The sequence below is a fragment of the Pseudopipra pipra genome, chromosome 15 (assembly GCF_036250125.1).
Source record: "Pseudopipra pipra isolate bDixPip1 chromosome 15, bDixPip1.hap1, whole genome shotgun sequence".
Taxonomy (NCBI): Eukaryota; Metazoa; Chordata; class Aves; order Passeriformes; family Pipridae; genus Pseudopipra; species Pseudopipra pipra.
Genome location: NC_087563.1, coordinates 18,323,448 through 18,349,480, shown reverse-complemented (window position 1 = coordinate 18,349,480; position 26,033 = coordinate 18,323,448). Strand labels below are relative to the sequence as shown.

At 44.8% G+C, this 26,033-nt stretch overlaps 2 protein-coding genes across 7 annotated transcripts; one reads left to right on the top strand and one right to left on the bottom strand.

Annotated features, from left to right (window-relative positions):
- Positions 1-6,667: 6,667 nt before the first annotated feature.
- Positions 6,668-10,599, bottom strand: PTTG1 (PTTG1 regulator of sister chromatid separation, securin). Of its 4 annotated transcripts, none has more exons than XM_064672291.1 (8): positions 10,557-10,599; positions 10,327-10,348; positions 10,068-10,161; positions 9,504-9,763; positions 9,324-9,431; positions 8,371-8,506; positions 7,740-7,889; positions 6,668-6,828 (listed from the first exon to the last, which is right to left on the bottom strand). In XM_064672291.1, exons 3-8 carry the CDS (start codon positions 10,138-10,140, stop codon positions 6,713-6,715), a joined length of 843 nt encoding a protein of 280 aa, XP_064528361.1. In that variant the 5' UTR covers positions 10,141-10,161; positions 10,327-10,348; positions 10,557-10,599; the 3' UTR covers positions 6,668-6,712. The 4 variants fall into 4 exon arrangements, with proteins under 4 accessions (XP_064528361.1, XP_064528362.1, XP_064528359.1 ...); XM_064672292.1 differs by having other exon boundaries at positions 9,324-9,407; XM_064672289.1 differs by having other exon boundaries at positions 9,324-9,763.
- A 90-nt stretch (positions 10,600-10,689) lies between these two features.
- On the top strand, positions 10,690-21,502 carry SLU7 (SLU7 homolog, splicing factor). Of its 3 annotated transcripts, none has more exons than XM_064672285.1 (16): positions 10,690-10,782; positions 11,094-11,271; positions 11,890-12,043; positions 12,257-12,337; positions 12,915-13,079; positions 13,227-13,292; positions 14,929-14,976; positions 15,465-15,596; positions 15,835-15,932; positions 17,347-17,414; positions 17,607-17,746; positions 18,480-18,641; positions 19,083-19,187; positions 19,367-19,441; positions 19,695-19,799; positions 20,753-21,502. In XM_064672285.1, the coding sequence occupies exons 2-16, from the start codon at positions 11,108-11,110 to the stop codon at positions 20,930-20,932; spliced, it is 1,743 nt and encodes a 580-aa protein (XP_064528355.1). In that variant the 5' UTR covers positions 10,690-10,782; positions 11,094-11,107; the 3' UTR covers positions 20,933-21,502. The 3 variants fall into 3 exon arrangements, with proteins under 3 accessions (XP_064528355.1, XP_064528358.1, XP_064528357.1); XM_064672287.1 differs by lacking the exon at positions 10,690-10,782 and adding an exon at positions 10,840-10,954; XM_064672288.1 differs by lacking the exon at positions 14,929-14,976.
- The last annotated feature ends 4,531 nt before the right edge of the window (positions 21,503-26,033 follow it).

The following is a 26,033-nucleotide window of genomic DNA, read 5'->3' as shown; positions in this document are numbered from 1 at the left end:
GATGTTGCTCCACCCGATGTTGCTCACCACTGACTCGAGGCAGGTTCTTTCTGAGAGTGAGGAATTGCTTGGAACTCTGGTGCCCACTCATCCCATGGTCTTCTCCAGGAAAGCTGGCACGTGTGCCAAGCCTTGTAGTGTTCAGGGTAGACTCCTCCTCACCAGGCATCACAGAGAGGTTTCCAAACCCTGCTCATGGTCACTCAGGCTGACAAAATTCAGCCCTGTGGATTTAGCCCTGGAAAAGTAAATGCCCACCACACAGACTGAACCCCCAACATTTTCCAGTCCAGATGGGTACTCTGTCAGGATGATGCATTAGGATTCTTAAGACTTGTAGCAAATATGGATTTTTAGTACGGCTGTAAAGTTTCTCACACTTTAGAATAGCAGGTGACAGTCACCAACCCTGTTCTCACACCTCATATTGAATTTTCTAAACTCTTCAGGGTTTAATGCTCTTCTCAAGAGAAAAGACTCTAGCAAGCACATCTTGTTGGGACACATGCACCTGGACCAGAAAAATAAAGTAGCATTGTAACCAGAGCAACCTTGAAGGCCTGGAACTTCAGAGGAGCTCCACAGACAGTGTGTGCTGTGAGGAGGAGGAAGATGAGGAAGAAAGGGGTCTTGAGACCTCTGAGTCAGGTCTGGGGAGGTCCTGCTGGCAGGTAGTGCTTGGATGCATCAAGGATTCATCCACAGGAAATCACACCCACCCCACTGGCTGCCTTCCCCTCAGTCAGGCCAGGGCCTCTTCCAGGACACATTCCAGAAAGTTCTCCCTCATACACAGCTCCTGAAGATGAAGAAATGCACTCCATCTATGAGTCTGGAAGCAACTAGGACCATTTTCCCAGTTATTGCATGTCTGCAATCAGCCAAGGTTTGATCTACTTTCCACTCTCAGAGCATAAAACACATCAAAGGCTTTTCCTGAGGGCTCTGATGTTCTCTGCTGCACTCACCTGAAGGGTTACCACAACAGCAGGCACATGCATGGACCGGCTACCCTGGGCAAGAGGAATATTTGGAGGATATTTATCATAACCAACCACATTCCTCTGAGTGGAAGCTCAGGTTGTCCATACTCAGGGCAAAAGTATGAACTATCTTTTGTTTCCTCCAAGCTCTGGTTTACAGATCTCTAGTTAAGATAAGACACAAAATACCTTTCACTAGAGCAGAGGTTTCAGACACAAAACCACTCACCATTTTAATACCCATGTCAAAATTACAACAGTAATTAACACTGGAAGGCAGATCCATTGACATTGAGTCCAGATCCAGATGGGAAATAATCTCAAACTTTCAAAAGCATGTGGAACTGGGATTTTGCTTTTCAGCAGTGGAGAGATCTGGTGTGGGCTAATAAAATACCATTGTGAGCTCTCAGATGATACCGAGTCACCTTTGGACAGAGAGCAGCCAAGGCTCTAATAGGACTTATCAATAAGGATGATTAAGTGAATTTTCATGAGTCATTGCACAGGAGGAGAGGAGCAGGGATGTCTCAGACTGGGATTCAGCCGTGTCTGCAGTGCTCACTGGTACAACTTTCAAAATGCATCCTTGCTCTGGCCTTGAATTTAAGAACCTCTTTATGAAAGACCCTGAACTCAATGAATCTGAGCAGTGACACCCTTGCTGGCTCTTTAAATGAAGGTTATTTGAGTTTCCTGGGTCCCAAAGGTGGGTGTCATCATGTGCACGTGTCACAGCTGGATAACCCAAAGCAGAGCATCTGTACAGAACCTGAGTCCCTTGGGGCAGAAGCACATCCCCAATCCTTGGCTTATCTTCCAAGGAAAGGCAGGAAAGTGTCCAGTAAAGCTGAAACATTTGCAGAGACCTTTAGAAAGGAAAGATGACAGGACAGGTCCTTCACTCTGCTCTGTGAAACAAAAGCAATGATCAAAGGGAGGGTGGGGAAAAGAAAGCTTGTACACAGAGACTGATGAAGGGAGAGAGGAAACACCGAGCACTGTTCCTGACAGCAGGCAGGTTATTATCATCTTAGCATCTCATCTGGAAAGTTCTGACTAACTGAATTGCTTTTTTGACAGGAAGTCTAGATCTTACCCTAATTCAGTGGCTGGGATTTCTTGAGGCAATATTATGTCAGGCCAAGCAAGATGCCACTCCAGCCCTGAGTGCAGCACCCTCAGAAACACAAGGTGTGGTCATGCAGAGCTTTCTGAGGGCATGAAACCACAGCCCAGGGATCATCATCACCAGGTAGCTCCAGCTTCACTGCTCTGTTTACTGCTCTTCACTGCATTCTGTATCAATAGAAAGGGCTGACTTCCTTCCCTCAGTGGGGAAGATGGTCCTCCCAGAAGGGAGATCTCTCCCAAAGCGGTTAAAACCTTTACAGCAGTATAAAACATGCAGGCATCAGAGATAAATCAGGCCCTGCATATAAAAAACCTTTCACAGAAACGTAGCCTTCGGAAAGCAGAGTAGACATATAGTCATTTCTTGCATGATTTCATAAATCTTTCATCCCTGCTGAAAGTATTTCTCTGTAACAGACAGTGAGATAACACCACGAGTTACGAATTCCAAGAGGAGTTGGAACTTAGTCCCATTGAAAACTACAGAGAAATCCAAATTACTTTTGAAGAAATTGGAATTTCTTCCTCAATAGTCTTAAGAGCAACTTTTCACTTGATTTCTCTTGAAAGCTGAGTTCTATGGATCTTTTCCTATGACACAGAGCCTTATACAAAGATACATATATTATTCTCTACTTGTGTGCATCTAGTTGTCTGATTTCTTTAAGCTGAATTGACTTAAAAATTTTAGAGCTCTCCCTCTGATTTGTCTCATTGCTTTAATACACAATAAAACCATTTGAAAAGAGAATAGGCTGACAGAGGAAACCAAGGAAATACTTCATAAATCATGCACCTTTCATAGACCACTTTGCACATTTACAAAAGTCACGGCCATATCACAAGCCAGGTAGGATTTGATTTGCCATCTCACAGCCCACTGTGATGAATTAGGACACAGTGCTCCTACCTCTTCTGGAAGCATGGAAGGGCTGTTGGGCACACTTGGGCAGCAGCGTGAGAGGGGGTGGTAGAACAGCTCCTCTGTGCACTCCTGGTGACCTGGGCAGCCTCCAGAAGCCAGAGCTCTGCTCCTGGACAGGCTCACAAGAGAGGGAGGGACATGCCAAGACAGGAGAGCTGCAGCCATCCTCCATGACAGGTTTTTCTAAACTGGGAAATGTTCCCAGTAGGAAATGCCTGCAGAGATTCATCCAGAGGCATTAACCTTCCCCCAGAGTCTGTGTACATGAGTGCACGGACAGGCACAGATTTCTTTCCCTGAAGGAAGAGTTTTGCTCCACACTTGCACAGAGGGCTGGGGTGTTGCCAGCACTGCCCACAGCCCCCACAGCTTTGCTCAGTGTCCCCCACAACAGCCAGATTATCTGTCTGAGTGCCTTAAAACCCCACCAGAGTTGTTCTACTCAGGTTCATCATTCTCTTAATTATTTTGCTGTGACTGGCTGTAACATCTGTGAGGGCAAGACTGTGAGACTGGTACAGCACAGTCAGACCCACAAACCACAGCACACCCAGAGATCTGCTGCCACAGCTCCATCCTGGCCTCCAGCCCCACTGCTGCCCACAACAAGCCCTGGGCTTGCCTACACCCTGCCCTGGTGACAAATGGTGCTCCCTGCCCTGAATGCAGCATTTCTGTGGGTGAAGAAAAGCCACTGCTGCCCTGTCACGCAGCACAGTGAGTGTCACGGGCTTCAGTAAGTGGCTTCACTGGATGCTTTGCAGTCAGAAGTTAAAAACAGGAAGGTTTCAAAGGAGTTACAAAGGCAGGAAGTGAGTCAGCCCTGAGCAAGAGGGACAGCAAAGAGTAACCCCTTGTACTGCAGCCACCCAGCCAAAGACAGACCCAACATCCAGAACCAGAGAGAGCCTGAGAGCAGAGTCAGGAACAGAGAGGAAAAGGGACCCTCCTTCTCCATCCACAGCCCAAAGGAGGGAGGTTTTATCCATCCAGGGGACTGTCTCCTAACCCTTCTTCTTCCTCCTCATAGCAGCAGCACAACCACCAAGGCACCAGCTTATCCCCTCCCCTCCCTGCCCAGGCACAGCAAAGCCTCCTGCTCAGTTCTGCTCAGGAGCAGCTGAACAGTCCTCCAGAGCAGCTCAGCTGGGAGCAGGATTGCAAACCCTGTGGAGCATCATGAATCCAACCCCTGGCCTCCCCCACACTCATCTGAGTGCTGTCATTGGAAATGGAAACACCCCCACCTTCTCCTGGGGCTGCATCCACTGCCCACATCCCACAGGAGAAGGAAGTGCCCTGAAAGCTGTCACAGCAGCCTGCACAGAGCAAGGAGGCCAAGCAGCACCTGAGCCTGGGCATCAAGGAGACTCAGGCTGCTTGCCTGGAAATGGGTGCTTACAGAGAATTCCCCTGGAGCAAACCAGGAGCCACAGGCACCAGGGCCAGCACAGCTCAGCAGCACCACGGTAGGAGTTCTGAGGAGCTGCACTTCGGGGACAGGTACAGAAGAGGCCCTGGGGTACCTCCAGGCACACAAATTACATCTGAAAATAGAACCTGGGTATGAAGTCACACAGGCAGCTTTGAAAATTATACTTTAGGTATCTGACAGTACTGCCCATCACAAAACAAAAACGTTGCATTCCTGGTTGCAGAACCAGAAAAAACACTCAGCCCTCAAGCCTGGACAGTCACACAAGCACTGGGACCCTGCATTGTCAACAAGTTCCCACTGACTTTTGCAGGTTCCTAAATAGGGTAAAACACTTAAAGGGTTAGCTGTTCCACAGATGAGAGCATCAGATTCTGAACATGTTGATCTCTCTTTCAAGCATACTGTTGAAGCTGTTAGGAAGACAAATCATGTTTTACTCTCTGTATTAATCAGAAAACTAGGATGCTAGTTCCAAATGAAGAAAAAATCTGGAGGACAGACAGAACTGGCTGAGTTCCAGCACTAAAAAATGCCCTCGTCCCTCTGCTTTTCCTGATAACCTTCTGTAAAGCAGCAAACCACTGTAGCAAAAGACTTGAGAGTCAGAGTATAGTCACACACACCATGGGGGGGAACCAAAACACAACTGAATTAGAACGTGAGCTTCCTTGAGAAATGAGATTTCGGTGCAAAGCATTTCCAGATCCTTGCTATTTTAAAGAGAACAGGGCATGGTAAGGTAGGTACAGAAGAAAACACTTCAGAGAAACCTTTGTTAACACTGACAGAAGCTGTTGAAAAGCTCTTATCTGAAAAAAAAAAAAAAAAGCCAAACCACAAAAAACCACCAACCAAAAAACAGCCGGGGTAAGACTGGCTAGAAGGTAAAAAGCAAAATCCAGTACCTGGCTGCAGCTTGCAAGTTTTGAATATCTTCCAGTGCAAAAATTATCCTTAGAAGAGTGCTGAGGTCTTGGAATCAATTTTGCAGAGGAATGTTTCCATTTTCATTTTGATTTCTTTTCTCTCAAACATGCTTTTATAGGTCAGAATACTTCTGAAACCAGGGGACATTGCATTTAGAAAATGAAGTTTTATTCTTAAGTTTTACAGACCAAGGTTTTGTAAGTCAGCTTTGGAATTAGAAGCCTTGGCTTCATAATAATGGGAGTCTTTAACTAACAATTTAAAATACCTTAAAAGAATTTATAAGCTGCTTCACAAAATCCAGGAGATGAAACACAATAGGCTCTACTCCAAGCAAAGGATCACACAGCTGCTAAAAGCAGCTCTCAAAGGTTGTGTATTATTTAAGAAGGAATGTGACTGGGCAACACCTAAACAGCCTTAGAAGAATCCAGGATAGACAAAGCTTCCAGGCTGGGCAGAGATTCACACACCAGGGACTGTTTTCACCTGACTGTGGCTGCCTGACAAGAGGCCACGGGAGGGCACTGTGGAGCTGTTTCAGTGCCTTAGTTACAGGAATTTCTCTGTTAAAATAAGCTTCAACTCTTTCTTCCCAGCTTGTTAGAACTGATAAGGACAAAGATGCATTTTGTCATTTTCTTTTATAGTGACTATTGTTTAACTCGTGTGTCTGGTAGACTGAACCCATCAAACTTTGATCTCAGTAAAGGCAGACAAATTAAGAACTAAAAACTATTAAAATGCAATTAAGGATCAGTCAAACCCTGAAATCCCTACATAGAATTTCCTTTACCTGTATCTTTTATCTGGTTCGTTTGATATTTCGGTGAATCCTTTGAAGTTTCCAAACAGCTCCCAGCCCCTGGAGCCACACAGTGCTGTGACAATTAAAAGCAGTCTATAGCTGCATAAAACCCCAGCATACATCACCTTAGAGAACCACTGGGGAGAGCAAACAATTTCAAATGAAAAATGCTGGAAGAGCACCAGCTCTAGTGCTTGATTTACACTAGACTGGTTTAAACCCTTGCATGTGTTTTAAAGGATCAAGTTATGCAAACTGAGGTCAGGTGGACCTCAATCTATCACAGCCATGTAGTCTAACCAGCAGGTACCAACCCCTGGATATGGTTCATAACAGTGTATTAGTCTTGCTTACAAGCTTACCCAGGCTCTGCTTTAGTTGCTGGTCAGATACCTCCTTCTGAAGCACTGCTCACACCTGGAGCCTACTGAAAATGAACAAGTCTAGTCCTATGCATGTTAGATTAGCCTTTATTAAAATACAGAACTACATGAAATTTAAAACCTGTTACAACATTCCTGCTCCTCATAAAAGTCAGCTGGAAATGGTGGCAGCTCAGGGAAGTGTAGTTTTTCCAGGCTAGCAATGAAGTCAAAATGTGCTTGCAGCAAGCCTGAAGTTAGAAATAGATCAAATCAGTTAAGAAATAAGTTAGAAATAAATCAAATCAGTGCCTCAAACTCACAATGTGCACTAACACAAGTCAGCTCCCAGAAGCTCAGCATAAACCTCCTGAATGACCAAGGGAAATACTGTTTCATAGTCTAAACCAATCCCACCTAGCTGACAGTTCACAAAGCACTGCAAAAGATTGCTCAGGGTGATGCTTTCCACTGAGACAGAGTTCATTTTCTTCCCAGCAGCTGGTATGGGCTGTGTTTTGGATTTGTGCTGGAAAGTGTTGGTAAATCAGGGCTGGTTTAGCTGTTGCTGAGCAGGGCTCACAGCTGGGACAGCTGCCTGCCCCTGACCCCAGGGCTATCCCACACCCTGGCATCACACCCAGCATCTACAGCTGGGGGAAGAAGGAAGGAGTGCTATCTGGAGTCATAGCATTTATCTTCCCAAGCCACCATCCCATGTGATGGAGCCCTGCTGTCCTGGGGGTGCTGAACACCTGCCTGCTGATGGGAAGTAGTGAATGAATTCCTTGGTTTGCTTTGCTTGATGTACGGCCTTTGCTTTAGTTATTAAACTGCTTTTATCTCAAACCCATGAGTTATTTCACATTTCCTCTTCCAATTCCCTTCCCCATCCCACAGCAGGGGACCCAGGAAGCAGCTGTGTGGTGCTTGGTGGCAGCTAGGTTATGCCACCCTTCAGCAACATCACTGAAACCAGCACCTATACCAGCAGGGCTGGGCAGTTCCACTCAGCTGGACCACACCAGAGCTGGCTGGTGCTGGGGCACTGCTCTGGCACAGCTCAGACAGCAACAGCAATTCACTGCTGGAGCCAACTGCCTCCCCTCCCAAACCCTGAGGAGCACTGTTGTGCTGAAAAGCAGGCTAAGGTTCCACTTACTGGGTGTAAAGGACAGCTCTGGAGTGGGAAGAGGTGTTGGCTCCTCCTCTACACATCTGTGGTATGTCCTTGGATATACCATGAGGGGAACACCATGCAGGTCCAGATTGCTTAGTTTGCACTCCTCAGGAACATCAAAGACCTCAAAGTCTGTTTGGGAAAGACAGTCTGAGTAAGTAAGTGTGCAGTAGCCTGGGAAGCTGCAAATTCTCCTGGATTAAATTAAATGGGAAGCAATCTAAAACAACACAACACAAGGGGTATTGGTTTGCAGTTACACCTTAGCTGCCTGTGAAATTCCCTACACAGACACTTACCAAAAGACTAGATTGCATAATATAACTGCTAACACAGAGCAGCTTTTCATGACTTCAGCAAGCACAGCACATGTTTCACCGACACTGAAGTCTCTGGCACAGCAGTTTTCACACACTCACATCCCCATGGAGAAGACTTTAAGGACACACTTTGAAGGACTGAGAAAGCAAGCACCCTTATGTTTCAGAAGGGGCTCAGGAGAAATGCAATGCTGGCTTTGTGTGCCACAACAGCTTGGGCAAAGTCTTACAACAACGCCAGCACTCATGAAAGCTTTATTGTTCATTTTAATAATTACACCAATAGTTCTTACCTTGAGGATCAAAATGAAACATATTTTCTACTTCTGGCCAATCTTCTTGAGACTCAGCCCAGTCTTCTTCTTTACACTCTACCAAATCTTCCTCAGACTCTGAAGTCCAGCTGTCTAATTCAGTCTTTTCATCAGTCTTAAAAAAAAAGAAGACATATTATTTGAGCTACTGTATTATGTTTGTAGTGGCTCTCCTGTGCTATTCAGGTCTTCAGACAAGCACACCTGCCCTACAGTCCTCAAGTAGGCCTAAATGCTACACCTTCAACACAAACAAGCTGGAGATGGGCAAATATTTCAGCAGTTTGTGTAGCTCAGTACTACATACAGTGGTGACAAGTGACTGCACTGGAACATTTAAGCTCATATGAAACTGTTAGTACTTAACATGTGAATAAGGCATTAACTGAGACTGTCTTCCCCAGAGCCATCTATGCAGGTGCACTACTTTTGGCTAGAATAGTTATTTTCCTTCCTTGTAATTGATATGAGACGTGTTTTGGATTCCTGCTGAGAACAGCATCAATACACACAGCTCTGGGAGCTACTGCTGAGCAGGTTTACAGAGCCCAGGCCCCTCCTGCCTCTCACAACCCCCAGCAAGGAGGCTGAGGGTGCACAGCCAGGACAGCTGACCCCGAGTGTGCAGAGGGACATCCCCACATTGCACAGCAGCACACTCAGCAATGAACACAGGGGGAAGTGTGCCAAGGCTGCCACTGCTCAGGGACTGGCACAGCATCACTCAGCTGCTTATGTCTTCCTTTGAGATTTTATTTATTAAGTTGTCTTTATCTCAGCCTGTGAGTTCTCACTTTTACCCTTCTAGGTCTCTCACCCATCCCACCAAGGGAAAGTGAGGGAGCAGCTGTGTGGTGTTTAATCTGCCAGGGTTAAGCCACAACCAACCACACGTTCCTCTCCCCCCTCCTGCAGCAGCATGTTGTACTCACTTTGTTTGCAGTGCGAGGCTGATTTTCCTGCTTCATCTGGGGCTGATTTTCCTGCTTCATCTGGGGCTGATTTTCCTGCTTCATCTGGGGCTGATTTCCCTGCTTTTTCTCAGACTGATTTCCCTGCTTTTTCTCAGACTGATTTCCCTGCTTCATCTGGGGCTGATTTTCCTGCTTTACCTCAGGCATCTTGCTCGTGACTCCTGTAGTTGTATTCACCTTTCCAAGAGCCCTTCTCAAAGGCTGATATGTGCCTTCAGGTACAGTGTTTACTTTTTTACCAAGAGCCTTTCCCCCAGAGTGAGACATGGCTGCAGATGTAGTGATTGCTTTTTTACCAAGAGCCTTTCTCCTAGAGCAAGTCATGGCTGCAGGTGAGAATGCTTTTTTATGAAGTGGAGTGCAAACTACTCCTCCAGAGCGTGTGCTCTTTCCTTTTGCTGGAGTGGTGGGAAGAAAAAAAAGCAAACTTTAGCACCATAACAACCCTAAAGCTTCAGTAAGTGCACATGCTGGAAAACTTCTTGCCATAGAAATCTTTGTTCACCATTTATAACTCGTAAGTATAAGCCACATCTATGACAAAAGCCCAGTTATCTTAATTTTTATGATAATTGATGAGCTTAGAAAAATTGGTTAGGTAAATAGATATATGAATAGAAAACCAATGAAAACAGCGAATAACAAAACATGATTTCTGCCCCTCACTCAACCCCTTGCTGCCTTAGGGCAGCAAATACTCACAAGACCCTGGAGAGATCAGCAGCTGGCTCTCAGGAGCAACATTGTCTGCACCAACAGAGATCACAGTTGCCATCTTCAAGCTGATGAGACCACCCTGTAAAGTTCATATAAGGAAAAGAAGAAATAATTTTTGTCATTTTCTCCATCGCAGCACGCTTTTTAGACAAGCTGCATTCAAGCCAACGGAGCTGTCATGTACTAGTCCCTAGATGAGGGGGAACAAACCCCTATTTCACACTGCCCGGACACCCTCACTCACCCCTGGGCCCGGCGGCACCGCCGGGACACCCTCACTCACCCCTGGGCCCGGCGGCGCCGCCGGGACACCCTCACTCACCCCTGGGCCCGGCGGCGCCGCCGGGACACCCTCACTCACCCCTGGGCCCGGCGGCGCCGCCGGGACACCCTCACTCACCCCTGGGCCCGGCGGCGCCGCCGGGACACCCTCACTCACCCCTGGGCCCGGCGGCACGGCCCAGCGGCACCGCCCGGCCCCCGGTGTGTCCCGAAATATCCGACGCACCCTCTGACTCCTTAATACGCCCCGCGACCCCACGGCGCCGCTTTTAAACTGGCGCCGCGCCGCCCATTGGCCGGTTCGACTGACTCGCGGCAGCCAATTGGCTCACGAGCGGGGCGGGCACAGGAGGAGGCCTCACTCCGGAAGTGGGCGTGCGGCCGCAGGGCATTGTGGGTCGGTGGCGCAGCCCGGCAGGTAAAAACAGGGACCGGGATAAAGGAGCGGGATTGGGATAAAGGAGTGGGACAGGGCGGGCCCTCAGGGGTGCCGCCGTGTGCTCCTAGCCGGTCGCGGCCCTGGGCCCGGCACTGGCTCCCCGCGGCCGCCGTGCGTTGTCGCGCCGGGCCTGGGCCGTGCGGTAGTGCCGGTAAGGAGGCGCCGTGCGGGCCCTGCCGCTGGCTCGGCACTGACACGGCCCGGGCGGCACAGGCCGCGGGAGGGGCTGCGCTCTCACACTGCGCCGGGTGCAGGGCGGCGCGTTTGTCTTCACTTATTGGCTCTTGCAGGGGACAGAGCCAAAATGGCATCGGGGGCGGTAGCGAACGCCACCCCTGCAGGAGGGGCAAACGATGTGAGCCTGGAGGAGCCGAAGAAGATGACAAGGGAAGACTGGAGGAAAAAGAAGGAACTGGAAGAACAGAGAAAACTCGGAAATGCACCTGCTGAGGTGGATGAAGAAGGAAAGTGAGTTTTATTAAAGCTTAGTTTTTCTAAAGCTGCTGGTTAAAAGTGCCTTTTTTCTGGTGTGGTTCCACAGTGGTTAGGAGGGTGACACAGGGTTTCTGCATGAGTCACTGCAGAAGGAAATAGTTGAAGTTTGTAGATTTTCTTTGAATGCTTCAGAAGACAGATACTCTCCCAAAAAATGAAAGTTCAGTGTTTATCTGCTGTGAGCTATTGACAGTTCTGTTAAAAGTCCCATTTATGTAGCTACTTTCAAGTGGTATTTCAAACATGAGTAAGGGGGAACTTCCCTGTGTACCTGAGCTGTTCTTCCTCCCTCTCTTGTTTCTACGAGGCTTGTTGCTTCTGAGAAGACAAGTGTTGCTATTTTTGTGCTCAGTAACATCACACAGAATAAGCTACTTGCTTTGGAGTCAGGAGTTGAGGTGAATTAGGTGGCAACAAAATCTTAGTGAAAGTGTCTGTTATCAACTTCGTTTTGCAATGCATTCCACCAACTTCATTGTTTTATTATCCCTCCTAAAGCTCTGAACCTCAATGTGAGAGTTATTTGTTAGGCTGAATTGCTGTGGGGTTTTCTCCCCGTGCCATGTATTTGTGACACAACATCTTTTACAGGGATATCAATCCTCATATCCCCCAGTACATCTCCTCAGTGCCATGGTACATAGATCCTTCTAAAAGACCCACCCTAAAGCATCAGAGACCTCAGCCAGAGAAGCAGAAACAGTACAACTCCTCTGGAGACTGGTACAAACGAGGAGTTCAGGAGGTATGCAAAAGGGTTTTGCCAGAACATAAAGATTTGCTTTGATTGCACAAGGAACTGGTTGATGGTTACAGGGGCTTGAGGGGGGCAGGAACTGGGAATCCTCACTCAGCAGGCAGATTGCAGTGTTTGGGGGTTGGGTGGGTCACACCTTGGGTGTCACTTCATGACTCTTGTCCAGGTTTGTGTAACTCTGCCCTTTGTGCCCCTGCCCAGAACTCTGTGGCCACGAGGTACCGAAAAGGAGCCTGTGAGAACTGTGGGGCCCTGACACACAAAAAGAAGGACTGCATGGAGGTAAACTGCACTTCTGTCCATGACTTAATGGCTTTGGAAACCATGGGAATGCTCCTCCTAGTGAAGAACAGCCAGCTATAGGTCAGACAAAAAATACTGGCTTTAGAAAAAAAAAAAAAAAAAGCTAGTATTATGACTGTGAATGTTGAGATTGGAAATTTCTAAAGAAATTGTTCTGTAGGAAAAATGAAGGGGAAAAGTGATACTACTTGGGGTGTTGTTGGTGAGTTCTGTTTGTAACAAGCTCTGCAGTAATAAGTGAAAATGTTTAACTTGTCATGTTAATCTGCATTAACTCAAGTGCTGCTGTGCCTGTCTTTCTGGGTCATGTCAGCCAGAAGCCACCTAAAAACTGTTCTGATTGCTTTCTTAATTGTGGAAAAGAGAATTAAAAATTGATAGGGTTTGGAGTCAACTGTGCTACACTGAAATGCAGAACTGCTTGCATTTATTTACAATTCCAGTGCTGAATTTAACTGGCTTTAGAGAGGAGCTTGATTGATAAGATTTTTAAAGGGATACCTGAGTCACATATTTTAGCCTAATGGGCTGATCTAACCCTCCTTTTCTGTTTCAGAGGCCCAGGAAAGTTGGAGCCAAATACACAGGCATGAACATTGCCCCGGATGAACACGTGCAGCCCCAGCTGATGTTTGACTACGACGGGAAGCGGGATCGCTGGAATGGGTATAACCCAGAGGAGCACATGAAGATCGTGGAGGAATATTCCAAGGTTGATTTGGTACGTAGGGGCTGGGATTGCCTGGGGAAAGGTTGGGTGTTTGGCCTGGCTGGGCTGGGAGGAGGAACACTGCTAATGTGCACTGTTAATATTAAACCTTGTGCTGAACAGAATCATGGAAACAAGTGTTATTTTCTTCCTCCCCAGGCCAAACGTACCCTGAAAGCACAGAAGCTTCAGGAGGAGTTGGCATCAGGGAAGCTGGAGCAAGTGGTAAGTTAACTAAACCCCAATTTATTTTTGTTTAAGCTGAATAAATAAACAACAGATTACTTCTGCTTTCTGACTCTTTTATTCTCTGTGCAGGGTCTGCTATTAGGTTTTATGCCCTCCAGTAATTTAAAGATTTTCCTGGCACTCTGTGTCATATTCAAGAATTTGAAGCATCTTTCCAATGAGAGCTGCTTTGTTTTCCCCTTATGGGCTAAAATTCTGTGTGATTATTATTCCTGCTAAAATTAATTACATGGAATTTTGAGTCAGAAGAACTTGTTTTCCATGTAGTCATTTTTTTCATGTACTGAAATGCTCTTTTTGTATTTAAAGATTGTTAAGATCTGGCCAATGTTGAGGTAATGACTTATGTGACTATGTATTGGTTTGGTAATGCTTAGTAGAAATTGGAATAGGAAGGTATTTTCTTTGTCTTAAACCAACTTGTTTTTTCTTCAGTTGTTGCTGTTTGTAATGTCTCTGGTTCTTTGAAGGCTGAGCAAATGTATTTCCCTCTGGCTTATAACTGCAGAGTTTGCACCTTCCACTAATTCCTGCAGCTCCTCCTAGATTATAGACAGTGCTTTTGGTAATCTTTGATACAAAATTCTAATTTTAACACACACACACAGAGCATTCTCACACTGCTATAAGTTTAACTAATTTCCATATGTAGTGGGTACATTCAACCCAAAAACCATCTTTGCCCCTGGTACCACCCTCAGCCGCTCCAGGGGTTCTGGGCCCTCTATCTTGTTTTGACTACAATATATCTCATTATTCTGGTCCAGGTGCACATCCTGAACAGGACGTCCTTGCTAAAATCTCTTTCCTTGGAAAGATTGTTAAACAGAAATTCAATGGAAAGTAGCACAAACCAGGAGAAAACACTTTAGTAACTGTCTAAAGTGAAAGCAAGTTATACAGCTATATTAAAATTTACAAAATGCCTAAAAATCTTTAGGCATCACCTTAAAAAATGAAGCTGTAAGAAAAAAGTTTCAAACGAACTTCAGAACTGTCTCTGAAGAAGAGGACTGGGGCTGATTTGCATAGTCAGCACTGGCCAATTTGTTGGTCAGTGTTCCGGGGCTCACAGTTGTTTCATCTTCACCCCTGCAAGTATTTTCAAGTTGGAGGCTAAGCAGGTTAAAAAAATGAAGTCAGGCTATCTTTGTCCAGCTTCAGTTATGCCTTCTGATTCATGCTTTTAGTATTCCTGTAAATTATAACTAAATCCTTGAATACATATCCTCTTGATTGTTTTCTAAGCTTTCAGAGTTGAAACTTGGTTATATTTGCATGATATGAAATATTTTAGTCTAATCCACCAGTGTTCAAGGGCATAGCAAGCTCTAAATAACAGCAACACAGTTCTAGAATTTGCTCTTCTTACAAGGAGTGGGAAACTTAGTTGGGGATGCAGTGAAAAGGCCTCCAACACCTGTATGTCTTAGAGACAGTTAAGAGCTCTTTCCTAGAACATTATGTAGCATCTTTCTGCATTTTGTGCCACTGGTAAATTGTATTTTATATCCAGCATCAAACTCTGCTTTGATTGCCCTTTGTATCCCTACCATCTTTCCTCTCTCCACTATCTTGTCTTCTCTGCTGATGTGCTCTTTGTTTGCTGCAGAACTCCCCAAGACACCAGTGGGGAGAAGAGGAACCCAATTCACAGACAGTAAGATGATTGATTACCCACTGCATCACTCACGGGCAGAAGGAAGGACCTGTATTAGTGAAGCAGTGAAATGAGGGTGGCATAAGGGTTTAACTGGCATGTCCGTGCCTTTGGCTGCCTGGTCTTTCATGCAGAGATTGCTGGATTTCTTAGAGGGGTTTTTATTTTAATTCCTGTGTGTTGTCAGACCTTAGAGATGCAAGCACATAACTAGTTTTTAATGTGGTATATTTTGCTCAAGATAACTGTTTTCTTAATAGCATCACAGTTATGTTTTGATAACTGTTTCCACGTGGGGAAGTGGAAATCCTTCCCCAGGAGTATTTCTGAGCAGTGTCAGTGGTAGGTTGGCCTGACAGCACTTCAGCCCGGGTGAGCTGTGCTGGCCTGGAGCTGCAGGGTTGCAGAACTGTAAGGAAACCACTAGGATCAGATTCTCAGGCTGCTCTCTGGAGTGAATGACTTAGAAGTTTCCCATCTCTCCTCAGGAAAGAGATCATAACAGTGAAGATGAAGATGAAGATAAATATGCAGATGACATTGATATGCCTGGGCAGAACTTTGACTCTAAAAGACGTATCACGGTTCGGAACCTGCGCATTCGGGAAGATATTGCCAAAGTGAGTAAAGAACAGCTACAAACACTTCAATAAATGGGGCACTCAGTTATTAATGACTTTGTGTCTTGGGGTTAAGGTCTGTTTTCAGTTCTGTTCATGCTCATGTTATGGCTTGATAAAGGTCATCTTTTTACATGGATAGAACTTTTAAAATGTCTAAACTGGGGCATAAAGGAGTAACTTCAGTTCTTTTAAAATCATGAATATTAAATATGTTGTATGTTCTTTCTTTCCCCAGTACTTGAGGAATCTAGATCCAAACTCTGCTTATTATGATCCCAAAACAAGGGCCATGAGGGAGAACCCGTATGCCAACACAGGCAAGAATCCAGATGAGTAAGTTAAAACAGGGTCATTCTTGTGTATCCAACAAAACTCTTAAAAATTAGATAAATAGTTGTATATCTTCTTTTATCTGTATGTCCTTTTACTAATTAATCTCTGGTCAGTTGTGTATAGAAGTAGTAGTAAACATGGAAAAAACCCTGTTTTATTTAGGAGCACCTTTTGTTTTAGTGTATAAAAGTGGTATTTTTGTAATGCTGACCCTTAATCTCCAGGGATGTGTGGACTTTCATTTTGTGTAGTGATCTGTACAGGGACTAGAACACTGCTGCATCTAGAGGTGATGCCTGTGAACACTAATGATGTTTATATAAATTATTTCAGTAAATAAATGTTAAACTTTATCTTATGTTTGTTTGGAGGCATTCAGGACTGGAGACTAACATAGAGTGTCTGTGGTACTTAACTAAATGTTTGAATTAGGAGTAAGATCTCCTATATGAGTGGATTCTGCATAGTGAAGATCTGAAAGCTTTGACATTGTCTATTCAGCCAGTTTAACTAAAGGTGCACATCTTTAATTAAAAATGGGCAGCCCTGGCTGCACACGGGGCTGTCTCAGCACCCCAGTCAGGCACTTGACCTGTGCTGTGCTGTGAACCTCCAGAGCAGGCAGGCTGTGAGTAAAACATGCATTCAGAGCACAGCAATTGGATTAGCTCACTGCCTGGAATAGAGTGGCAGTGCCTAAATGGTAGTAAATAATGCTCTTTCCACCTCTGTTAGCCCCCAGCTAGAATAATGCCAGTCAATTCACTTTTGTTTTAGATGCAGATGCTTTCACTTGTCTCTCTCGTCATAGTTTGACCTTTGTTGACTCTGTTTCTGCCACAGCTTTGCAAACTGTAAATTTTCCAGAGTGACCTTGGGGAGGTTGAAAGGGGGGGGGATGGGGTTGTTAACATTGTTTGATCTTCAACCTGTGTTTCATTTACACACTGTGCATCTGTTCAGGGCTGTGCAGAAGTGTCCCAGCTTTGCAGGCAGCAGCAAAGCTGTTCCCAGGCTTTGACTCAGCCACAGACACGGGCTGGGCTGGAGAGGTAGAATCCAGGAGCTGAGGATCATTGTGCTGGAATGTCTCACACCATTGATGGGTGTCTCTGTGCAGTTAGATCTGAGTTTAACTCGTAGTGCTTGGCATCCCAGACAGAGTTCCAGGCCTGTGCCATGTTTCCCTGTGAACACACACAGCAGGTTTTCCAGGGGGCTGTGGGATAATTCCATGGCTCCACAGGGAGCCAGAGCTTTCATTTCATGTATCCAGTTCAATGTGCCTGCTTCTCCCTCCATTCTTAACTCTTAGGGCACAAAGGGAGTTTTTTTCTTCCCTGTTGAAGTTGTGTGATTGTGTTTAAGAGGAAATGCCCTTCCCAGTGCTCAGTCCTGTTGCTCTCCCCTGCAGGGTTGGTTACGCCGGTGACAACTTCGTTCGCTACACGGGAGACACCATTTCCATGGCACAGACCCAGCGTGAGTGGGGCTGCTCTGGGGGCTTTGTGAGCAAAGGGACTCAAAACACTTCAACTGCTGCTTTCTTGCAAAAGAGAAATAAGTCTTTTTGGATTGAGGTCTTCTTCCAAATTGCTTCAGAACTGAAGAATGTAGTTTGAATGTGTATGTCAGTTTAGAGTAAATGTTGAGTGAAATCTCTTGTGTACACAGTGTTTGCTTGGGAAGCTTATGACAAAGGCTCTGAAGTTCATCTTCAAGCAGACCCTACCAAATTAGAGCTCCTTTATAAATCCTTCAAAGTGAAAAAAGAAGATTTCAAGGCACAGCAGAAAGAAAGCATCCTAGAGAAGGTAATAGGCATTTGGTTTTATTTAATAAGAATTCTGTCAAGTTGGATGTCTGGGTCTTGGGGAACAACCAAGATTACTAATCCTATGTGAAAGGGCATCAGCTGTTCTCAGCAGCTCAGACTTATAAATATAAAAATATTTTTATACACTATCATCGATTAGATTAATGTTATTATTTAATATAGGAACTTTTGAACATCTGTTGGTGGTTTTGTATTTCTGGGAGCTCTTCCATAACTGTCAGAATTTCTCCACTGAAGAAATCTGAATTTCTTCATGACTCAAGTTTTGGGTGCAGTCTTGTACATAAATATTTGTTTTATATTTTGCAACTCACTTCTTGGGCAACTGCAGAAGACCTAAATAATCAATTTAATTACTAACCTTGTCAACATTCAAGTTTGAAGGGGGACAGAAAATGCTGCTCTGGTTGTACCAGAGCCTTTTGGCTTGGTCTGAAAAGTTTTCCTGCTCTCAGTGAGGAATATCACTGTTGTCATTCTCTGGGCATAAAACAAAACCAAAAAACCAACCATGTAAAACTAAACACCACAGTGGCCATGGGAGATGATGTATTTCTGTCTTCAGTATTCATTACAGATTAAACTGCCACCATCCACTCTCATGGCTTCTTCAGAAGGTGCTGAAGGGGCCGTTTTTGAAATGTTTGTTTAACTACAGGAAAGATGGGTTTTTTCAAACCTATTGTATGTCATTTCTATTTGCATTTTAGTATGGAGGACAAGAACACCTGGATGCCCCACCAGCTGAGCTGCTGTTAGCTCAAACAGAAGATTATGTGGAATACTCCAGGCATGGAACAGTCATCAAAGGACAAGAGAAAGCTATTGCTTGCTCTAAGTATGAAGAGGATGTGAAGATCAACAACCATACAGTAAGCCCTGGGTTGTGTTAAAATTCTAGGAAAATTAAATACCTTCCCGTTGGAGGTATAGTAGGAGACAGTACAATATAATTAATACAGCAAATAAATTTCTCCTCTCTCAAATGTGACACTCTCCCTTCTCTGCTGAGGAGGAGTTTCAGATTGTCATGGTTGGGTTGTGAATTTGAGGAGTTGCCATGGCAGTCTTAAACTAAAGGGAAGTTACTCTGTTTCCCTTCCACTTTGAATATGAGTTGACTACATGCTGTTGCTTTTCTCTTTTCTGACAGTGCACCTGTAGGGCTGATGTGGAATAGCAGAAGTATTGCTCATAACTTCCTTCTGGACTGTTTGAATAACTCACTCCCCTGGATATAAGCTGAGCAATAAACTGCAGCCTCCTGCAGGAGTGTCCTGGTGCCATAACTGCTGTGGTGTGTTCTCTTGCAGTGCATTTGGGGTTCATACTGGAAAGAAGGCAAGTGGGGGTACAAGTGCTGCCACTCCTTTGTCAAGTACTCCTACTGCACAGGAGAAGCTGGGAAAGAAATCGCTGTAAGTGTTGTCTCAGTCACTTGGGAAGAGCTGGAAAGCATTCTCCTGCCTTGCTTAAGGTTTAGACTGTTTTGCTTTTTGGGAGGGTTGGTTTTTTGGGGGGTTGTGGGATTTTTTTTGTCCTTCCCCTTTCAAATGTGCTTAATAACTGGGCATCCCTGCTCTTGTCTGTCGTGTAGAACACAGAAGCAAGTTTACTGGAAGAGCAGCCTGGGGAGGAAGAACACATGACAAAACCCAAAACACTGATGGAGGTAGGATGCTTCCCCTTCTCAGGAAGACATATTTTGCCTCAGCATTTTAAGAGATGAAATGATATGCATAACTACAAAATTCTGTAGAGTCATAATGTGCCTGAAAATGACTGGACTGCATTGTTAGATTATTAACACCTCTATGGAAAACTAAGCTCTCAAGTAGCATTGAGAGAAGTCTGGATTTAGTGACTTGGACATTATTAATGTTGGCAAGTTGCATCTTAACAGGAACTTGTTTCCCACCTTACAGATCCATCAAGAGAAACAGAAAGAGAAGAAAAAGAAGAAGCACAAGAAGAGCTCAAATTCAGACAGTGAGGGTGAAGAGAAAAAGAAGCAAGAAAAACTGAAAAAGGTGCACTATATTCTTCAGTGGCTTTGTGGCAAAAAGAACTTGACATGTATTTTACATCAGTGTTATGAAGCCTATAATGTAGTTCCTGTGCTGTACCTTGGGATGTTCTTTGATGCTAATTTGGAGCTAGAGCAAATTTAAAATGCTGTTAGATGTTCTGAAGTACATTCCTTGTTTCTCAGGCAAACGTTCAATAAATATTTAGTTTTAAAAGATGTAGTTTAGATGACTTAAAACACTTCATGCCTAGGCACTAACTACAGCTGTAGATCTCTAAAACACATTGCAGAACAATGATTTGTGTATTGAAGAAAGGTGGAGAGATCAAAGGCACTGTCAAAGCTTAACTTTGCACCTTTTATGCCAGGCTTGGGCCCAGTCTCACAGCTGGTGCAGTAAATCCATGCCCCAAACTATGCACTACCTGCTGCTGAGCAGCCCTCCCAGGGGCACAGCAGCCTCAGGGTGTCCAGGGGGGACACCAATCAAATCTGTGCACTGTACAAATGCACTTCTTTTCAGTAGCAAGGAGCAGCAGGAGTAGTTGGCAGAATAATACAAAGGATTTAAAAACCAAACCCCCAAACCTATACCAGAATACAACAGCAAACCATCCCAAATCCCTAAGATCAGATGCTTGCTTACCTGCTTTTGTACTTGCTGGATCATGATTACATTTTAGGTAAATCCAAGGAGTTTTTTACTTGATTTTGACAACTGGAAAGAGATTAAAGTGTTTGTTTGCTAAATAGCATTCTAGCATCAGTTTATGTTAAACACTAAAAAATGATCATGAAGTGAAATGTGCTGTAGGTGTGCCACACCAGGTGTGCATTGCTTATCCCTTCTGCCTGCTGCTTGTCCATCATGTGAGAATCTAAGAAAAACCTTCTGGGGATTTTTTTGCTTAACTTTCCTTGTGGAATTTTTGTTTTCCTTTGCTCTCCTTTCAGGCACTAAATGCAGAAGAGGCTCGTCTGCTCCATGTTAAAGAAATCATGCAGTTGGATGAGAGGAAGAGACCCTACAACAGCCAGTTTGAGGCCAGGGAGCCAACAGAGGAGGAGATGGAAGCCTACAGGATGAAAAGGCAGAGACCTGACGATCCCATGGCCTCTTTCCTTGGACAGTGATCACAGGGGAGATCATTCTGCTCCAAAAGGCTTTTTTTCATACTTGTTTACAACTCTCCAGACACTTGATTCCCTTCCACGTGTCTCAAGTGCCAGAAGTGGCACCAGAGAAGTTTATGCAAACTTCTTTCAGCAGACAGAAGCAGTCCAGTACTTAGAGCAATGTTATGAGTGTGTGTGGGTACCTGTATGTGCACAAACACACACACATATAGAACATATGTGTAAATAAAGCACATGCATGTACTGTGGAAATCCTGGGAGGAGAAAAGATCTGATGCTGACTGAAATTCTAGGTTGGCTTGGCCAACTAATACAAGCATAAAGTCATGATCCAGTAAAACTGACTCCTCAAACGAAATGGTCAGCAGGTATCACTTAATATAGAGCAAAAATTATTGACAAACAGTCAATACAACTGCTAGAGCTTATTTGTAAAGGGAGTTGTCTGTCTCGTGGCTTTGAAGGAATGAGTGGTTTTCTTCCTTGATCACTTTGTAGTAAGTGTTTTGGAAATGTAAAAATCTATTGCTTTGTACAATTTGGAATAAATTAATATAAAAGTTTTAAGTGCTGTCCAGCCTTTCTAAGGAAGAGGTTAGGAGAAGCTGACTGTAGAGCTTTTAAAATCTGACTGCTTCTGCAGATGTTACCCTACAAATTTCAGTTGCAGGGATGTTCTTTGGTTTTCTGTTGATGACAGTATCCTGTTAGATGGTGTGATAGCAGGTGTCAGGCTCTAATACCTCATGATAATGTGAAGCACCATCTGCTTTGTGTTTGCAATATTAGTCCTTAAACTGGGAGTTTTCCCCTTTAACTATTAAAAGTTGAAGAACTGGGTAAAAAAACTGCACAGCTTGACTTTAGAGTTGGAAGGATTTGGGAATTATTTCTGTTATGGCTTAAATTGTCTTATTAAACGTGGCTTTTATAACCACATTTAATGTGGTTATATTAAGTATGACAGGGAAGACTCTGTAATCCTGGCTTTTCTTAAAACTAAGAACCTGATTTCAGTTTCCACTTTGTCAATAATGAAGGAAGTTGAAGTTACTGGAAGAAAATGAAACAGCATGTTATACCTGTCACATATTGAATCCATCATTTCTACCTGTAAAGCTGGTTTCCTTTTTTTATTAGGTTTTCTCCAAGGCTGCATCTGCTTCCCTTTTGTTTTTGTTGCAGAAATACTAATTCTGAACACAGATAAGTTTATAAGACTGATATATCTGACTGTGGACTTTTATAAAACTTGATTTTAAAATCCTTCTGGCACTTGCAAAAAAATATAACCAGCTGCTGGCTGAGTGTTTAATGTCACCCCCAGAGCTGCTGATGGCAGTTGGGCACTGCCCTGCAGTGCAGGTCTGCAGTGATACTGTGGGTGATCTCACTGGGGACCAGAACTGTAGGCTGAGGGTGTCCTGTGGGAGCTCCCCTGGCACAGGGAATGCCAGCTGGGAGTGCAGAGGGAAGGAGCTGCTTTGGACTGGGAGCTGCTGGAATGAGCTGGTTTAGACTGGGAGCTGCTCAGAATGAGCTGGTTTGGACTGGGAGCTGAGCTGGTTTGCACTGGGAGCTGCTGGGATGAGCTGGTTTGCACTGGGAGCTGCTGGAATGAGCTGGTTTAGACTGGGAGCTGCTCAGAATGAGCTGATTTGGACTGGGAGCTGAGCTGGTTTGCACTGGGAGCTGCTTGTAATGAGCTGGTTTGGACTGGGAGCTGAGCTGGTTTGGAGTGGGAGCTGAGCTGGTTTGCACTGGGAGCTGCTCTCCTCGGGGCTGGGACACCTCTGTTGGGCCAGAGGCCTCACTGCAGACACCAACTGCTGTTGGCTTGGTCTGTGCCAGGGTGGGTGTGAGGGAAGAGGAGGTGTCAGAAGGGTTCCTGGAGCTATTTACACACCTCTCTAAAAGTTGCAGTTAAGTCTAAAAGACTTAATTCTTTATAAAGGAGGCAATTCAGAAACAACACAGGAAGTAACACCAAGGAAATGTCAAGACCAGCCTTGTAATCTGTGGATTGACTGGAAATTTTAATACATCAGCTCTACTGAGTTTATGCAAACTGATTGTTCGGGGATTTAAATTCAGTCCTAAATTTAGAATACTTAGATTTCACCAACTAATCAAAGCCAAGCACCTTGGGCCATAGCTGATCCTTGCCAGATCTGGAGTCTGAACTGCAGAGGAACAGAGCTCCTGTTTCATAAAGGATTGTCAGACTATTTTTTTAACATTGACAGGATGGTGTGTTATCCTGAGACTTGTTCTTAAACAGCTGGAACATGATTCATGTTTCTTTTTAAAATCATCAAATTATGTCTCCAGCTGCAATATCCCAGGCAAATGGATAAACGTTTGTTGGAACAAGTTGCAGGAAATGGAAGTGATGCTGATACACATCAGGCCTTTCAGGAACACACAGACCTGTCTGGTTTTCATCCTGCCATTAACTTACTGCCCAAGTGTGGCTGAACAGCCCCAAACCTGCCCATTGAGGAGCATTCCTCAGCTCTGGGTCTGAGAAGTGTTGAGTTCAAAGCACTTCTAGATATATTTATATATATACTTGGCTAAATTATATGAAAGAGACTGGTAAAACAAGAAGGATTTCCTCATATTAAATAAAAAAGAAACTCCAAGTTTGTTAGTGGATTGTCATCATTAGATGACTGTAATAGAATTTCCCATTTTGTATTGAGGAAAATTGCTTCTTTTAATATATAAAATCAAATTTAAAAAGCAGAGATCAATTGTAGCATCTTGTACATCCACTCATAGGAATTTCAGAACTGACACCTTCTGGGCTTCCTGTTTTCTGTTAATAACTTCTTACAACTTTACCACATGAAAAGGATTTTTATTTTTGTTCCTCAGTTTTCTCCACAGTGAAAACTCTTGCAAAAGCTGTTGGAAAATCTCCATTGTGCATGGCTTCCAGAATAAGGTTCTTATTAGCAGGAATGGTTCATATAAAGAAAATGTGTGCTTCCTAAAATATTAATTGTAAAATGGTTTTGATATTATTCTGTCATTCCAATACCTTCTGAAGTCCAGGGAAGCTCCAAAATCTAAGTGATTAACTGGCATTTCCAGACTCCTGGCCAAACTAACACCACGTGTGAAGTTCTGTGATTAATGAGCCAGGTTTGCTTGGAGCCCTCTGAGACCCTTTTTAGTGTTTGATTATTAGAACAATATTGCTTTTACTTATGAAAATACGTGCTCAAGCTGTGTTGGGAGACAGCCTGATTCTTTTCTCTTTTCTGAAAGCCACATTCACAGAATCACAGAATGGTTTGGGCTGGAGGGCACCTTAAAGACACCGAGTTTCACCCCCCCTGCCCTGGGCAGGGACACCTTCCACTAGCCCAGGTTGCTCCAAGCTCTGTCCAACCTGGCCTTGGACACTTCCAGGGATGGGAGTCCCCAACAAGAGCCATCAGTCCCCATTCCAAGAGATAGAAGTTCAGATCCTGCTGAGTTTATACATTCGGAGGCTCCACTGCAGAAAACAAAAGCATGTGAGAAAGAAATTCCTGTTCCCAGCCATTATTCTGAGCTGGACTGTCCTCCAAGCCCAGACCTTCATGGTCAGTGCCTCTGTTGACGCCCTGGAATTTGCCTTTAACCCCCAGTGCCAGAGCAGGCTGAGCCTGCGCTGGTTTGTTGGGGAGTGTGGCAGAGCTGCCTGCTCTGCGTGGGTACAGCTCCTTTCCTCAGGACATCTCATGGCCACATGATTTATTTAGCCTGCCTGTAACAGAGCCCCAGTGTCCTGCAGTGCCGGGAGGGAGCAGAGCCTGCTCCTGCCCTGTAACGGGAGCACAGCCCTCCAGAGCCCCCCTTGGCATCTGTTTGTCCAAGTGCAGAGAGGAGCACACCCCGATGACAAAAGCAGGAGCAGCTGGCACTGCTGCTCTGGGCCCCCCCTGTCCCAGGGGAGCCACCATGGCCCTCTCTGCTTTCTTCTCTGGCCTCTTCCAAGTAACAGATCCCCCCTCCTGTGGGAGCTGTTTATTTGCACTCTGTCTACCCTCAATACTTGGCTGCAAGTGTGGCTCCTGAACGTGCTTTTTAAGTGTAGTAACAAGTTGTGTTTAAATTCTGGTTTTATAAATATCTGTGGAAAAATGAAAGTGCATTCTGTCAATGACACACTCCCCAAACAAAATGCCACATTTCTTCTGTGAATGCTCTTTCCTTTAGCCAATATAAACAAAGAGTTTTGCCATAGGTTTGAGTGGAATCAGTACCAGACTCAGAGCAGATTTCTGGTAAATCTGTTTGGGTGCACACCCGTGTCCCAGGCACACACCCCTCCATGAGCCCAGGTGGGAGGGACAGCCCCTGATGCTTTGTATGGTCCATGCCCACACTCCTTTTTATACTGAAGGAAGCTCAGCAGCTTTCTCCTTTCCTCTGTCCTGACACCCAATTCCTCTGTTAACTCTTTCAGCTCAGTAAACCCTCAGAAAACTAAATAAAACCCTGATCAACTTCTGCCAGCTCAGCAAACTGAACCCACTCAGCAGAGCTGCAGCAAGACTGGTGTGGGGACAGGGGAGAGTGGGAAGAAGACAATCCTATCTATCCTATCCTTCCCTTCCAGCAGCAACCTGGACTCACTTCCATTTAAATGGCTTGAGCAGATCCCACTCTGAGGCCCAGGGGCACTGGTGATCTGTGAGCCACACCAAATGAAGTTCAGCTGGTTTGAGAAACAGTATTAACAAAATTAAAAGCACTTATCCAGGCTGGTACAGCCCCTTGATTCAGAAACTGCAATGTCCCAGTGCTGGGTGACACAATATTCTCTGAAGATTTTCCTGTGGTTTCAAAGAGCTCAGACACTGCTGGTGTAGCATTTAAATGAGCTCACAGCATGGTTTCAGATGGAAAACCAAAATTTGTTTGGCTAAATATTGGTTTACTTTTCTAATGAGGCTTTCAGATGTGATTTGATTGTTCTCACCTGAAGATCTCCCATTAGATATTTAACCAGGGACCAATCCTGTAACCTTACTGAGCCAAAACTCCCAGGGAGATTTAGGTGACTTGACACAGCCACACCAATTTAAGGTAATTTTTTGCA

Excerpts from the sequence above, each read along its gene's own strand:
- SLU7 (XM_064672285.1), top strand. The coding sequence starts at position 11,108 with ATGGCATCGGGGGCGGTAGCGAACGCCACCCCTGCAGGAGGGGCAAAC. Across the intron at positions 12,044-12,256 it reads ACAAACGAGGAGTTCAGGAG|AACTCTGTGGCCACGAGGTA; the intron begins GTATGCAAAAGG and ends GCCCCTGCCCAG. Across the intron at positions 17,415-17,606 it reads TTCCATGGCACAGACCCAGC|TGTTTGCTTGGGAAGCTTAT; the intron begins GTGAGTGGGGCT and ends TTGTGTACACAG.
- PTTG1 (XM_064672289.1), bottom strand. The coding sequence starts at position 10,140 with ATGGCAACTGTGATCTCTGTTGGTGCAGACAATGTTGCTCCTGAGAGC. Across the intron at positions 8,507-9,323 it reads AGCCTCGCACTGCAAACAAA|ACTGATGAAAAGACTGAATT; the intron begins GTGAGTACAACA and ends TTTTTTTTTAAG. Across the intron at positions 6,829-7,739 it reads AGAGCTGTCCTTTACACCCA|GCTTGCTGCAAGCACATTTT; the intron begins GTAAGTGGAACC and ends TTCTAACTTCAG.